A 16,281-nucleotide genomic window follows, 5' to 3' on the forward strand; every position below is an offset into this window, starting at 1 on the left:
AACTATATATTGTCTTAAGGAATTCTTTAAAAAAAAGTTCTGGAAATGGATCATTTAGGTTTTATTCTCTGTGTTATCTGAGCCATCTGAGGTCATCATCAGTACAAAGAAATAAAAAATACAGAATTTTTCCCTAAGATTTTTATTTAAAAATATTGCTTATCTTTCTACCCAGTAGGAATATGTTGACACTGGAGTTCAAGCTGATCTCATACTGAAAAGTGGTGTTATGATAAGGTGAAATCTTACCAAATACACTCAACTGTTTTTGTAAATGTTTTTGCTCTTACTTTCAAACTTGATAACTTTTTGTTTCAATGGAGGAGGGAAATGTTAGATTAGTGATAAAGAAAGAAGATCACTTATTTCTTAAATAACAGCATAATTAAATACAGTATAATTGTTTGTGGCTGTAACCATATCCATTATCTTAAGACAGAGAAATAAAAATACCTTGAATGATTAAATGTCTTGAGTTCTCACTGTATAATTTTATTTTATTTTTTTGCAAATTAAAAACCATAGTGAAAGATCACAGAGAAAGTCATCCAACATTTAGTAACCTCTAACAAAAACTCATTTGCTATTTCTATTTAAAAAATAAAATATTTACCTTAATGTCTGCTTGTTTGGAAAAGTTGTCAGTCAAAAGAAGTGTAGAGAGGTCAAATAACAAGGATAAACCCCATGGATATAACAATAAGAGTTTCATCTGGTGGCATCTTTGTGCTTCAGATTGTGGAACATCTATAATACAAGTTAGTGGGGGTGGATCCCAGCCTGGGCCTGAGCCATAGTCACCATAGGTATCAGGCACACCTGGACGGCTCATAATCTCATCTAATCTGGGGTCCAATGACTAAGGGACTGAGGAGTTTCCCATAAAGAACTCATCCCAAGGGAAGAGAAAGTTGAGAAGCACAAGACAAGAGGTACCGTTGGGCAATGGGAATTCTGGTAGTACTCAGTCCTCACAGACTCATATCCAGGTGGGGGAAGGGAGGGTACAATGCAGCAGTCACAGCATTAACAGAAAAAGAAGTATTCCTGTGGGCCGGGGCGCCGCACAGCTCCTATGGATTTGGCAGCATTCACCCAGCAGCTGTGGCGGTGCTGGGAACAATGGCGGTGTTGAGAGGTGGCAAGTGAAGTTTACAAGGCTTACATGACTTTGTGAAAGGCCTCAGGGAACTGGGAAGCATTCACTTGCACCAGGAGCAGGAGACAGGGGAAGGAGGAAAGCAAGTGGCTTGCAAACATACAAATATCCACCTGCAACTCCACAAGCTAGTTAGGAAAAAAATGTCATGCGAGCTGAAGGTTCAACAAGAGTGTGGTGGTAAAGTGCAGGGAATGAAGACACAAGTCTTGCTAGTGTGGCTTGGGAAAACCTGGCTCAAACTGAGTGATAACACCTGCTTAATCTTGCTACATTTCCTACCCAGTGGAGGAGAACACCAAGATAGGTGAATATTGCCAGAAGGTTGTATGCCAAGTGTTGACCCTGCCTTTCTGTTCTAGCCAATCAAGAAGCAACGGAAATTTTGACTTCGTGGACATCTGGGGCAGAATTATGCTGAAAAGGATGAATTTTCACTGAAAGTCTTTTTCCCTTGTGGAGACTCTCCTTAAATGAATTAGGTTAATTCCTTAAACAACTTTTTAGATATCATGATTAAGTTTTTTCCTTCATTTTTTTTCCATTTTATTTTTAATTTTACCAAAGTTGCTTTATTTAGGATTCTTGTGGAAGTAAAATTCTGATATATTTCTTTTTTCCTTTATAAGTTCATATTAAATTTTACCAGTGATATCTTCTGCCACTGGAGATATTCTTTTTAATTTTAACTAAATTTGGTTTTCTCATGTTAAATTTTATAAAGAATACCGGATTCTCCTATTAGTTTTAATAAATTTATACCATGTGTACTTTTAGTCATATTATTTTGTGTTGATTATTTCTACTGAAAATAATTATAAATAAAACTATTGGAATTTATTTCTTGGAACAAAGATGATTAAGTGCAGCACAATCATAAAGTGCAGCAGCCATATTCCTGATATGGTCCAAATGATGGGAAAGTTTATTTTGCTTGTCTGAGGGAGAGTTCAGGCATGTGGTTATGACTGCTGTTTCTCATGGTGTCTTAAGTTCTAAGGCTGGGTTTATAGAAGTCTGTAGAAGTGTCATGAAGAAAATACTAGGCAATGGGATTACTAGCCAGCATATTACAGTTGAAAGGGCACCACATTTGGAATTAGAAGACCTTGGGCTTGTGTCCTACAATAGTTGGTTTACCTCTTTGAGAATCCATTTATTTCCTCTGTTGTAAAATGGTGCCCTCTGTCCTAGTGGCTAAAGGATTCTTGTGAGACCTATATTGTGATTATATATGTGAGACCATTTTGTCAATAACAAAGTTTAAGCCCAATGTAAAGTGGTATTAATAATAATAATAATAATTGACCTTCAGTATCATGACACATTTTTGATCAAGCACAGTGTCTTCAGACTTTCTATCAACTTGAATTTTACCTTCTCAGAGTGACCCTACCTGACTACCCCTCTTCTAAACAATACCATTGACCTCCACCTCCATCATAATGTTTCTCACAATTTTTAGTTATTTGCTTTTGAGATGATTTGTCTGTCCTGAAATGTAAGCTTTGTAAAAGATAGGCCAATGTTTTTCTTGTTCACCAACATATTCCCAACATCTAACCCAGTATCTGGCTCATAGGAAACAAATATTTTTTGATTGATAATATGCATGCACAAAGAAATTAATCTGGGAAAATACAGTCAAACGAGTCCTGTTTAGAAAAGCCAATTTAAATAATCAAAAGTACTAATTCACATAATTTTGCTTAAAGAGGCACATACTTCCAAACACAGAATCCACATGTCTATCACATATGCATTATTTTTAGATAGTTCTGGATTTTAAATAGGTTTACTGCTTTTTTTCTCCCAGATAACAACTGGAAATTTAGGATGAAATCATAAGATGCAAACAACCCCTACTACTATTCAAATCACCATGGGGGAGAAAGCTGTAAAGTTAGAGATTTAGTGAGTTTTTGAGCTTTTTCTATGCCATTACTCTACCCCATGAGGAAGCTGAGGTCAGGGACCCCTGAAATGAGCTGCTCAGTGTCATAAGGATGTTAAGTAGTAACAGGACTGGATTACAGCCCAGATTAAGGATAATGCCATCACTAAAAAGATTTGTAGAAAACTGAACAGTTTTCTTCATTATAGATATGTCTTTTTATAATTACTTATTCATTCAATAGCTCAATGCTGTTTATAGTAGATAATAGCTTTTAAATAGACTTTTTTTTTTGAGATTTTATTTTTTAAGTAATCTTTACACCCAGCGTAGGGTTCAAACTTACAGGAGTTCAAGAGTTGCATGGGCCAGCCCAGGAAACCCAAATAGAATTTTTACTAAAGTTCTTAATTTTGCTGGGTTTGTCTTTTCAATATTTAATAAATATAAACTGCCATTAGCATCTGCTATCTGCAGCAAGATTATTATCAATCTTAAATTCCTCTTTACTACCCCCATTTATTTTCTCCTTGAGAACATCACATAGAAAATTTACTTTTGAAAAATGCTCTTCTTTATGTGTTTTTAGTTTTTTTTTAATTAAAATTTGTCCTTTCCCTCTTGAAATATACGCTATACCAAAAAATGAAAGTTATACTGTCTCCTGACTGCAAACGTCTATTTTAAAACATACTGCTCAAGTTATTAAAAAGACATAAAACATGCTCTTCGAGTAATGAAATGTAATTTCAAGGATACTGGCTTCATGAAGAAAATAAGTTATCTAGATATAAATAATTTCGAGAATGTAGACTTCCTCTACATTTAACCAAGAGGAACATGATAACTCAATCAAATTAAGATAAAATGAGAGTCCAGTGAAGAAAAATGAGGTTCTAGTTAAGAATGCAATCCTGACAATTTTTAGTTGTTCAGTCATTATTTTATAAATGATTCAAATATTCATGTTCTTTAAAAATATTCAGAATAGGGGCGCCTGGGTGGCTCAGTTGGTTAAGTGACTGCCTTTGGCTCAGGTCATGATCCCGGAGTCCCGGGATCGAGTCCCGCATAGGGCTCCCTGCTTAGCAGGGAGTCTGCTTCTCCCTCTGACCCTACCCCCTCTTGGGCACTCTCTCTCTCACTCTCTCTCTCTCTCTCTCTCAAATAAATAAATAAAATCTTTAAAAAAAATAAAAGAAATAAAAATATTCAGAATAAGTAGAAACAGTCATAGAATTTCAGAGGTAGAAAGGCCAGATTATCTAGCCCAAAAATGGGAAATGGATCCCAACTCCAGTTAGTTTGTAGCAGCTGCTTTGAATATTGTGTTGAGAGAAATTCTCTGGTTGAATCTGGGTATAGCAGTAAGAACCATGATTGATTAGCCACATCACTTGGTGAAGAGAATGGAGTAGTAGCAAAGAGCCTTACAGTTGTCATTCTGGATTTGGTTTACTATTCTCTGTGTCCCTTTTTAGCTTTATTTTGGTAAACAAAGCAACTGAATAACAAATCAGAGAAGTGAACTAATTTATCCCAGGCCACACAATCAGGTTGAAGCAGATCCAGAACCAGAACCTTGTGCCCCTGAATGATTAGTTCAGTGCTCTCACCACTATATAGTCAGGGCTGTTTTGATGTGACATGTGTTATCTCCACTGTTGGAAAACAGAATTGGAAGGTGACAACTCGGTATCATCAGACAGTTATTATTGTATTGTGGCTGATTAAAGATTGACAAGTTTTTGCACAGAAAGGTCAGTGAGGTATAATAGTTTAGAAAGGGCTCTGGGGTGGCCAGAAAGCGCATGCCATATTCTGAGTGTATCATTGAGTCAGGTCATGGTTCAAGAGTAAATATATCTATACCTTGGCTTAAAATATAACTTGTAAACAATTTTCTTTTATAATTGCAAATACCTACTTTTGGTTTATTTGTTTTTGCTACTAAACAATGACCAAATGACCAAATGTAATTACTATGTTGACAGGAGAACAATCCTTTGACTAACCAAAGGCACTTCATACAGTCCAATCATTTAGATTCTATGTCAAGAGTTATTTACAAGTCAGCACACAAGTAGCAAAATGATAAAAATTTGAATTTTGCTTCCATCTCTCTCTCTCTCTCTCTGTGGTATTTTGAGGATATTAAATGGCCCAAATATAGATACACAAAGGAGAAAAGATATATGTCTGTTACACTAAATATTAGTCCATTTAATCTAGAAGAGGTAGTGCTCTTGATCAGGAAATAATATTTTAATGACTTTTTGGTGAAACTCATATTCAAAATAAAGAAATTAGGCTAAAACAAAACTGCATTACTTTTGCAAAAACAATGAAATTCCAATAGTTTATATTTCAGTAATCAATAACTAAGATAGCTTGAAACTATGGCCCAAAGAAGTAATTTTATAAAAATTGTTTATTTTACAATTTAGCTCCATTAATCAGTGACATCTGAAAATCAGAAGTGTGAAGACAATGGGAAAGTGTTTCCCATAAAAACTAAAAACTAGTAAATGGAGACTGTAAAATAAAGGAATTCTAGGTACTTCATATGGAGAATACCTTTTCTACCAACATTCTTTTAAATTGAACACCAATCATAGGTAGTACAAAGAATGGACTAGGTAATTGAGACAATTATCATTTTCACATGATAAATATTATATATTTTGGGGAGAGAAATGGGCTAGATAATCTTCCCAAGCACCAATTATGGGCAAGAGAAGCATATCATTGGGCACATTTGGATCCATTGATATCTTTGCCATGTAATGCAAAATTAAAATAAAAAAGAGAGTGAAATGCATATGCTAATAAAATCCAAGTAGAACTGGCTAGATGCTGAGGTTCCAGACAGACCACAAACCTGAAGAATGTATTTCTGATGTTAGAACCACAAAGTGGCATCAGTAATAAATGCATTGAGGCTACAGAAAAAATTCTCCCCACCTTGTTTCTATGAATACTTTTTCTATATTAATGAGGGAAATAAAAAATAAAACAATCTTTGTGTATCCAATTCCAGGTTTCTCATTTTATAGAGACAATACTATTGGAGTCCTCTGGAATACCAATGGCAATTATAACCTAACAAATTTTTTAAACTTACTAAGGTATACCTTATTAGGAGTTAAATCCTTTATACAGCCTTCCAAACATAGATTGATAAAGTAGACATGGATTTGTTTTATAGATTTCAGGGTGAGGGGATGTGGCCCGAACCTTACGGCAGGTTGGGGCCACATCCCAGATTGGATGAAGCACCAATGAGCAGAGCCTATTTCTAGGGAACTTTACAAACGGGCACACAGGAGAGGAGCATGGAGCAGAAGGTACCAGGTCAGGACATGTAAATGCACAGAGATGGGAAAGACAAAAAGAGAGTGTTGTGGAGAACAGAAGGCATTCAGGAACCTCTAAATTCAAACACTTTAAAGGACCCTGGAACTCTGTCACGCAGCACTCCAGAGGCCTGGCTACACTACTCATTCCTCCCTCAGCAAGTGCTTTTTACCCTGGCAGCTGGAGCATTACTCAGGATCAAATTAATTCTTAAAAAGTTAATGGAAAATTGTTAATTTGTTTGCTTGAAATGTTCCTTGTTTATTAGGTATGTTTCGGCAAAGGCAAAAATAGCTTGCACTTTGAATAACAGGATAACTGCAATAAATAAAAGAATTGCTATCACCCATCTCTCCCCTAAAAATATGAATGAGTCATAAAGGCCCATTCTTCAATCCTGTAAAAATTCTATGATAAGCATCAACATGATAGCTTTTTCTTTTTCTTTTTAAAGCTCCTATTACAGGGGTTTTCAAACTAGTATGTACATGGAAAGCTTGTTAAAAGTCCAGATTCCTGGGCTCTATTTCTAAAAATTCAGATTTAGAAGTCTTGGGTAGGCCTCAAGAATTTGCTTTTCAAACAAATGCTCCAGGTGATTCTCAGACAGGAGATCTGGGGACCACACTTTGAGAAACACTGCCCCACAGTAAATTCTTCTTTTCCTCTTTAGCGTAAGTCACCGAATTAAGCAAATTGTATTTAATAGGCTTCGTAATGTTAGTTCTGAAAAGCAAGTAGCCTACCCCACGATTCAGCGAGAGATAAATGATCAAAGCATAGTGGGGAAACCTAGCCTTCAAACCTGTGTTCAAGTAGACTGTCAGAGTGAAATCTAAATTATCTGCCCAGGGAAGCCTTCGAGCCTGTCCATACCCCATGCATTACCCAATGTGGACAGAGGTCCCTTTGCATTTATCCTTGGTCTTAGGAAGCCCACATTAATATTTTCCAGATTTTTACCTCTTTTGGTGATAGTATAGAAATGTAATCTTCATAGATCATTCTGGCCTTTTCTTCAATGACTTTTTTGTTCTGCTCTTTCTTTAAGTCTTCACAGGCAAGCCAGAAAAGTAGGTTCTCTTCACTGTATTCTGTTCGGAGAAACTCTCTGAAAAGGTTTCTTCCTGCTGGGGCCTTCATCATCTTGTCAAAATTTTGAGACCAGGACAAGACTTCATCTGAAGTGGGGTTTTGGCTGCAAAGACAGAATTGGGCCATTATCAAAGGCAACTCTGACCTCAGAATACTTAGTCCAGGTAGGGGAGAAAAGATAGAAATTGCTATTCACTTGCTGCCATCTAGTGGTCACTGATAATTTGTTTAGCCTGATCTGGTAAGTATCTGCCAGGACTACTAGCCTAGTTATTTCTGGATATTAAGAAAAATTTGTTTAGGCACAGGTGTGTGTTAGGGAGCAAAGCATTCAAATAGCAAGGGGTTATACACACTATGCACATGGTCATCATAAATTCATAATGAAGCCCAGACATGTTCAAACCTTAACACTGTATTGCAAATTGAAAAAGACACCCTATGCATTAATTTGAAGGGCAAACTGAAATTTTTGTTTGCTTCTGGTGTAGATTTTAATTTAATTTCTTTGTTTATATTTTTTGATGTAGAGTTTAACTTTAAAGCCATAAGGTGCAGTTTCTCTTTTCCTCTCTGTTAGCTACTTTTTCATTTGTCACTGGGTCTAAAATAAGAATACATTGTACGCACTTGTCACATATTTTCCTAAGCTCTAGTATTACTCTATTAAATACTATGAATGAAGTATTACCCATGAATGGAATTATTAGAGCTAAAAATCTCGGGGCCTTTATAATGACACTGAGGACTTTCTACATATTTATATTCAAGTTTTCAGTGACTATGTTCATTCAGAAACCGCCAGTTATTACTCCCTTTGGTTATACTTCAAAGAAATGGAAAAGAGAAGCTTGGAGATTCTTATGGTTAAATTGATCCAGATCTTGCTCTCCTATCCATTGGTTTATTTAAGAATTTTCCAACCTCCTCAAAAAGTTAACAATAGAACTACCCTACGATCCAGCAATTGCACTACTAAGTATTTACACAAAGAATACAAAAACACTAATTCAAAGGGATACATGCACCCCAATGTTTATAGCAGCATTATCTATAACAGCCAAATTATGGAAAAAACCCAAGTGTCCGTCGCTTGATGAATGGATAAGGAAGATGTGGTGTGTGTATATATATATATATATATATATATACAATGGAATATTACTCAGCAATGACATGGATGGAACTAGAGAGTATTATGCAAAGTGAAATAAGTCAGAGAAAGAAACACCATATGATTTCACTTACATAGGGAATTTAAGAAACAAAACAAATGAGCAAAGGGAAAAAAAAGAAAGAGAGGGGTAAACCAAGAAACAGACTCTTAACTATAGAAAGCAAACTGGTGGTTACCAGAAGGGAGGCGGGTGGAGGAGGGGTGAAACAGGTGATGGGGATGAAGGAGGGCACTTGTCGTGATGAGCTCGGGGTGTTGTATGGAAGTGCTGAATCAGTATATTATACACCTAAAACTAATATTATACTGTATGTTAACTGGAACTTAAATAAAAACTTTAAAAAAAAGGGAAAGGAAAAAAAAGAATTTTCCAACCCAAAATACATTTGGTCCAAGAAGTACTTGTATTTTATCTTTTCTTATTTTTTTGACCAAGCATTTTAAATAGATTTGTTACTAATCCAAAATGTCTGAACTTCCTCGTTCATTTAAAAAAATTTTAAAGGTGGAAAAATTACTACGAGGCACCAACATTAAAATCTTTTCATAGGAAGCAGAAAAAGAAAGCACCTTTAATTATACAAGTAATCTACTTGTATTTTAATTTTATTTTGTAGATACTGCAATGAGAACTTGATTTTCATTTTGGAGAAAATACCTGGTTAGAGTCTGTTCTGATGGAAATGGGACCAGGGACCATCTGGGTGCCCTTTCTGACCAACCAACTTAGGTAATTATGTAATCTTTTTTGTTTGTTTGTTTTTTATGTGTTTTAGACTCTTCCCTGATAAAGAGAAAAGCTTAGAAAAAACATTCACAGGAAAGAGAAGAATTAGGGCAATCAGGGGCTAATTCACCTTAACAGTCATTACTTTTTGAAAGAGAGAAACTCAGGCAGCGTTTTACCTGATAGCTTAACATAGGTAATAGAAAAATTGATGAAAAGCAATTGCCATCACAAATAAGATCTCCCAGACTGAGAATGCATTCATTTCACAAAACCATTTTGAGCAGTACCAGGACACAAGAGCTAATACTCCAGCACTGAGTAGATGTAAACGGTATACAAACACAAGACACGATTACAAGGTGAAGCACACTTACCATTCCTCTAGGACTTGGATACTCTCCATTTTTGTGGTATGTGTGGGTCTTCCCGCATTTTCCCCTCTTTCTTCATTCCTAACAGTGAGGCTGCAAGGTAGTATAACACTTTATTTTGTCTCGGGAAAACCAATTACTTAAAGAAAAAAAATTGCAGGAAACTATTTCACAGAAGAATTTTATTCTCAACTATGTGAGAATATATATATATATATGTGCACAAAGAGTGACACCATTTAAAAATGATGGGGAAGCCTATGTTCACTAAAGAAATGAAAATGATTACTTAATAAAATAATGAATAATCTCAAAAATGGATACTGTTATACATTCTGACTTCATCCTTAATAATCTGAATTACTTAAAATCTCCCAGATACTTCACATGATTATGTGCTTTAGTATTTGATATGCATCAGTATGTTACTCTTTGGAGTAATGTCATTTTGACTTTTGGTTAGGTCTATTCATAGCTTGTTTTCCATTTATTTTCTCCCATTGATAGCTAAAAAGATAAGATGTTTCAGATTCTGAAACAAAATTTGCTAAATTCACATCATCATTTTCTGCATCCTGGGTGTTCTGTCCCTGATACCATCACTCCTCCATCCACTCAAGTTTGAACTACAGGATTTATATTTTTGTCTTTGCCCTTTCCTCCCGCTTAGTCAGTCTTCAATGTCTTGGGAGGGACAGGCCAGCCACTGTGAGGATTTGGGGAGGACCACTAGATCGGAGGCGTCTCTGTGTCTCTAGGATGTAAATTTGAAAATTCTGCAGGATTGCAAGAATCCTGCAAGAGCTAGGATAATCCCATGGGCTTTAGTAACCCAGAACAAGAATTGTCTGACTCAGGGAGACTTCTGCTGAGCAGCACGAGAGGGTGGAACACCCAAGGTTCTAGGTGTAAACGAGATGTAATGAGGGAGGTTATGGGTGATACTAAGAAGCAGGGTGGTTGGGATGGCTCAATGGCCTTGAAAAGTCAAGCTACTGAATTAGCAAACTGATCCCTTGGTCTAGAAGCCAAGAAGCTTCACTGGAGCCTGTCAGAGAGCAAAAGTCCGGATAACATGTCTTTCATTTGTCAGACATTCATTTGTTCAACAAGGGGAAATGGAAACTATTATTTCCTAGTACCTATTATGTGTCAGGTACCGTCCTTTCCTAATTTTATTATCTCCGTTCTATAGATGAGCAAACTGAGCCACAGAGCTGTCTAGTAGGTTCGCCCGACGTCGGACACGGAATATGTTGTATGATTGGAATGTGAATCCAATTCTGTCATGCAAATCTGTAATCTTTATTGAGTACCTATTAAAAACCATGCTCTCTCATAGGCATTAAGGCAACATACTACTTGTGTGAATGCAGAAAAGGGGCACCAAAGAAGGTTGTGGCAAATGGAAGGGGGTTTAGTACGACAAGGATTCCAACAAGCCACTGTTCTTAAATCTGAGAGGCTTGGTAATGGAAGTGGAGACATTGGCTCATTAATTCATTTTTTTTAAAGATTTATTTATTTGAGAGAGAGAGAATGAACGGCGGGGGGGTGGTGGTGGAGGAGGAGCAGAGGGAGAGAATCCTCAAGCCGACTCCGTGCTGAGTGCAGAGCCCGGCATGGGGCTCAATCTCACAACCCATGAGATCATGACCTGAGCCAAAAGCAAGCGTCGGACACTTAAACGACTGAGCCACCCAGGCACCCAAACATTAATTCATTCTTTGATTCTCATGGGCAAGGGTAAGGATAGAGAGAATGCTGGAAAGGGAAGAGTCTAAGGAAGAGGGGCCAATCTGCAACTGAAAGAGATCAGGTAGGAAAATCTACTTGGGAAAGTGGACTACGGGAGAAAAGAGAACTCAGTGGGAATTGCAAAAGTGGTGTGGCTCAAAAGATTCTGGGAAGCAGAAACGCTGATTGTTAAACACCTAGCAAACTGACTAGTGCTCTGCAGAAAGGCAGCAGTTCCAGGGTTAGAACCCTCCATGCCTTCAGTGTGGGGTAGCCACGGAGAAAACAGTGAGGTGGGATTCAGAGAGAGCAGCATGGTTGTTTATGTCTCTGCATGTGGATTCTGTGAATATGTCTGCAGCCCAAGGCAGTCCAGAACCCTCAGCCCTCCATGTAGCAACACACTTCTGTCAGGCATGTGTTTGAGAGGAGATCCATTACTCTCTCAAAGTATCTTTGAGTAGGAGTGCTTTTCTGGAATTTGATATCTTTCCAGTAATTATGGGAAAGTGGGTGGGAGGAGGCAGGAATACATATTGACAATATCCTGTGAAATTTCCTGGGAGAAATTCATGATGCCAAATATATAAAATGTGCAAAATTTTTGTAAATTCTGGAGAGATCGTATTTAAATAGGATATTAATACTCATTCTGCCAACCTTTACTGAGCTTGTATGTGTATGTGCACACACATGGTAAGGTACCATAAAAAGGCCAGATAATGAGCTTGCTTTCACAGATTAAATAATTAACTCCTTGAGAATTTATTTCTGTTCCATTTCCACAGCCACACAAATGTAGCTATACTTCACTTTAGGCAATATCTTAGAAAAAAAATTTTGTTCTCCATTGTGTCTTTGCTGTAGAGTAACAAATCTGGAATCCACATGCGTGATTCACAAGTTTCTGAACATGAATTCTGGCTCTTATATCTGTTTCTGTGATATTTGCAAACATCCCAAATGCCACCATATTAGAGTGATCACCATGAAATATTGGGTTGTGTTTATATCTTTCATTTCTACAGATGGTAAAATATGGACACACATTTGTACTAAAACTGCTTATAACAGATATTCAATAACTGCTTAGCTGTTCAGTGTTTACTCTGTTTCTTGATCTAATATTGGATTAAATATTGCCCTGTAGAAAGAAATGGACTTTCAGCAATTGTCAAGGGTCCTTTTAATTAACTTTCCTTTATTACCATCCTTAAAAAATTGGTTTCAAAGTTCCAGTTATGAAGAACTGCTAATAATGCCACTTGAAGATGAAGAGATATGGATAAAATGATAACAGAGTTGGTACTAGACTGCTTGCCATCTATGTCTTAGGAATGACTAAGTTTCAGCTGGTCTTGATCTAAGTAATATAGTGGAGTTTTTTTTTTTTAAGGTAATAAATGACAGGAAATATTTGCTCTAAATCAACATATACATAGTTCATGTGCTTGAGAAAAGCTCTAAAAGTAAACCAAGTTTAACAGTCAGGAGTAGTCGTGTGGAGACATGTTTTTTTCACTTTTACAATGTTTGTAACATTCTTAACTAACATTTCTGCTTTTTAAGCAACTAAAGCCATAAAGAGAGCAGAATGCATGTATAATGCTCACTGTGGGAGTCTTGATCAAAGCTTAAGGATTTTATAGAAGACAGTGCCAATAATCTAGGCTAAGTATACGAAAATAAGCATTTAAAACCCCATTAGACATTTTATAGAATGGTGACTTTGAGAAGGGAGAAATACATTTGATACATTTCAGAAAATAAGGAAATATGCTTTCCTTGTGTGTGGGTGAATTTTCTGAGCTGGATGAGTAGGGTGGGGAAAACATTACCTGCTGCCCATTACAGAGCTTACCTACTGATTCATCATCATGGATGTGTGTGGGGCCTATTTTGGGAAGACAGTCTACTTCTATAGGAAAAACAACTGGTTCTTAGGGAGAGCCCTTGAAATGGCTGCAAATAAGATGAAAACTTTGCAGTAGCCATGGTAACCCTAGGATGGAGGCCGATCACAAAACCACATAAATTTACACAAAATCTCAGCTGTGGAATCAATAGGATAGTTGCATTTAATTCACTATGACATCAAGGCTCAAGAAAGATCCACTGTCATTGGTAAAGACAGATACTATTCAGTATTTTAAAATTCTCACAGTATATCAGTTTTTCTTTTTTTATTTAACAGCTTCTACCTCAAATTTTCCAGTGCAAAAATGGAATCAACATCCTTCAGGCTCTGAAAAAGAATTGGTAGTTTATTCTTTAAATGTTTCATTTTTTTCCCCCAGTAAAAATACCATGGTAAAATAATACTACAGCTTTATTTAGAAGTCAACAACAATTTATAAATATGTATGAGACACCTGGTTCATTCAATGTTGCCTGGGTTGGAAATTCAAGATGAATATGACAGAGCCTCTGAAACTGAACAGCTCTGACTGGTAAATAAGCATCACACAGCACTGCAATGAGAGCTAAAATAGTGGTATGCATATAATGTTTCTTAGGTAGTTACAGTGTCTACACTTTTGCATGAGAGAATTGAGAGAGGCTTTGCAGAGGAGGTAATGATTAAACTGAACAATGAAGGCAGGTGTTTCAGATAAGACTGGGACAAAGGGAATTCCAAGCAGAGGGGGGAAAATCACATATAAGAGGCTGGGAGTCATAAAAAGGCATGATATAAATGTAGGTCAAAATGGGCCGATCAGATGTTTCAGGGTGGGAGTGATACATTAGAATAGACAGTGTGGTGTGCTTATGTAACAGGCCAAGAAGACAATGAGGTGCTCTCCAAAAGTACAATATACCTCCTTTATGATGACTTTTGCTTTTATTGCTTTATTTTCCTCCTCTCGTACGGGGGATAATGTTAAGACCCACTACACAAGGTTGCAAAGCAAAGACTAAAAACTTGAGACAAAAAAGCAAATTATTACACATGCTTAATTAAATGTAAGGGCAAATTAGTCACATATTGAAATGACAATTCCAAGTTTACCAAAGACCTTTTAATTTCAACTTGAGGAAATAAAGCCTTACACTCTGCCATTATTGTAAAACCCTTCCTCATACATTACCTTACTACTTCTTCCTCACCACAGTCCTGTGAGGTAAGCAGGGGATTTGTTATTCATCATTCCCATTTTATTTTAGAGGACACAGTCCCCGAGGTTGATCTACACCATTCCCACAATTAAACCATTATCGGGGCTGGCCTTGAACTCCCATCTTCTGACTTCCGGTCTCATGTTCATCTTCACTACTCAATGCCACTTCTCTTTATATAAAAGAATTAATTGTGATCTTTTTTTAGCTTTTTAGTTATTTACAAAGATTGATTGCTCTTCAATGTTGGAAGAGGGAAACCTCTTAGGACAAACCAGTTGACTGCGTGCAAATGCCTTCTCTCGTGGCATTGTCCCATGACTATCGGGCTATAGGAGTTACTGCCCAGAGGGCTGAATATACAGTAGATACTGGCAAGGAGCAATTTCTCAATTCCCTGGAATTTGAGATGACCAGGAAGGAGTGGTACAGAGGATTTTGACGGCAAAGCCTAAATGAGGAAGAGAAGAGAGGACGCTACTCATGACTGGATCAGGTGTTGCTACTGCCGAGAGCCTCCTGGGAAGTACACCTTGCTCCCATCAGCAGAGTAACTTTGAGAAGGGAATGCAGAAAGGAGAATGGCACTGATACATTGCTTAGAAAAAACGACAAATGGAAGAGAAAAGGCACCAGAAGGTGGGGCAGTAACCATAGGCCATCCATAATTTCTCACAAATCAGTTATCGTCAAGCCTCTGACTTCGACCTCGTCAGTTTTTTTGTATACATTTTGGAAAAACGGCTCGGTTTTGAATGGGGTATGTGGGGATGGGAATGGTGGCTAGAAATTTGTGTCTGGAAATGTGATACAATGCTTGTCTAAAAAAACAAAACAAAACAAAACATTGTCCCCCAAAATATTCCCCCTGCTTTTGGTAATCATGTGTGATAATCATATGAGATATGAGAAATAGAATCATGTGTCATAAAACAAGTATTTTATTTGGCTTATGTTTTTATTTCATAAACTTAAACCTCTCCAAAATAAAATAATCCACTGTTAAAAATCTGTCCACTAGATGGCTGTGTTGCCTTTATAAATATCCTTTTAGATCAAATCTGAATAAAAGAAAACTGAAAAAGTTTCTGGGAGTAATTACCCTTATTTGGAAAAATATCTATTTTTATGTGTGTGGAGGTTTGATAATTATATCTTTCTAAGGAATTGGAGAAGACTCATTCAGTTTTTCTGTGAGTGAAATAATCAAACTTGAAGGGGATACTTTTAATCTCAGGAGGTGCGCATAATTGCACCCATTTTTCCTTTTTGGTATTTAGAAAATGTTCTGGATAGTCCCCAGCCCTAAGTCATTTGACTTAGGAATAATTTAGTCTTTAAAAAAAGGCAAGCCTAATCCTATTAACATTATAGTTATCCTTTCCAGTAATAAGTTGTTCGAACTCTGCTGTCTCTTGCTGGGGTAATATGGAACTTAAGTCATATGTTCTTTTTTTTTTTTTTAAGATTTTATTTATTTGACAGAGAGAGAGAGAGTGCAAGCAGGGGGAGCAGCAGAGGGAGAGAGAGAAGCAGGCTTTTTGCCCCACGTGGGATTTGATCCCAGGACCCTGGGATCGTGACTTGAGCTGAAAGCAGACGCTTAACCGACTGAGCCACCCAGGCACCCCATAAGTCATATGT

General features: G+C 36.9%; 1 protein-coding gene and 1 long non-coding RNA gene across 7 annotated transcripts in view; one reads left to right on the plus strand and one right to left on the minus strand.

Moving 5' to 3' along the window:
• The window catches only part of LOC141373008 (uncharacterized), a 63,028-nt gene that overhangs the window by 29,104 nt on the left and 17,643 nt on the right, over window positions 1-16,281 (plus strand). Inside the window, exons 2-3 of one of the 2 annotated variants that reach the window (XR_012378621.1) lie at window positions 9,300-9,412; window positions 14,846-15,834. This is a non-coding gene — a long non-coding RNA (uncharacterized lncRNA). Of the gene's footprint in view, window positions 1-9,299; window positions 9,413-14,845; window positions 15,835-16,281 lie in introns of those variants that run through there. The other variant, XR_012378622.1, reaches the window with a different exon arrangement.
• RGS17 (regulator of G protein signaling 17) overlaps window positions 1-16,281 on the minus strand; it is an 87,651-nt gene that overhangs the window by 1,673 nt on the left and 69,697 nt on the right. For all 5 annotated transcript variants that reach the window (XM_025866357.2, XM_073894115.1, XM_073894117.1 and 2 more), the window contains 2 exons: window positions 9,787-9,876; window positions 7,374-7,608 (listed from right to left, as the gene is read on the minus strand). In XM_025866357.2, coding sequence (XP_025722142.1) covers window positions 7,374-7,608; window positions 9,787-9,876 — 325 coding nt within the window. The remainder of the gene's footprint in view (window positions 1-7,373; window positions 7,609-9,786; window positions 9,877-16,281) is intronic.

This window comes from Callorhinus ursinus, unplaced genomic scaffold (genome assembly GCF_003265705.2).
Source record: "Callorhinus ursinus isolate GAN/ISIS: 27379988/994484 unplaced genomic scaffold, GSC_fseal_2.0 scaffold6, whole genome shotgun sequence".
NCBI classification, from domain to species: domain Eukaryota; kingdom Metazoa; phylum Chordata; class Mammalia; order Carnivora; family Otariidae; genus Callorhinus; species Callorhinus ursinus.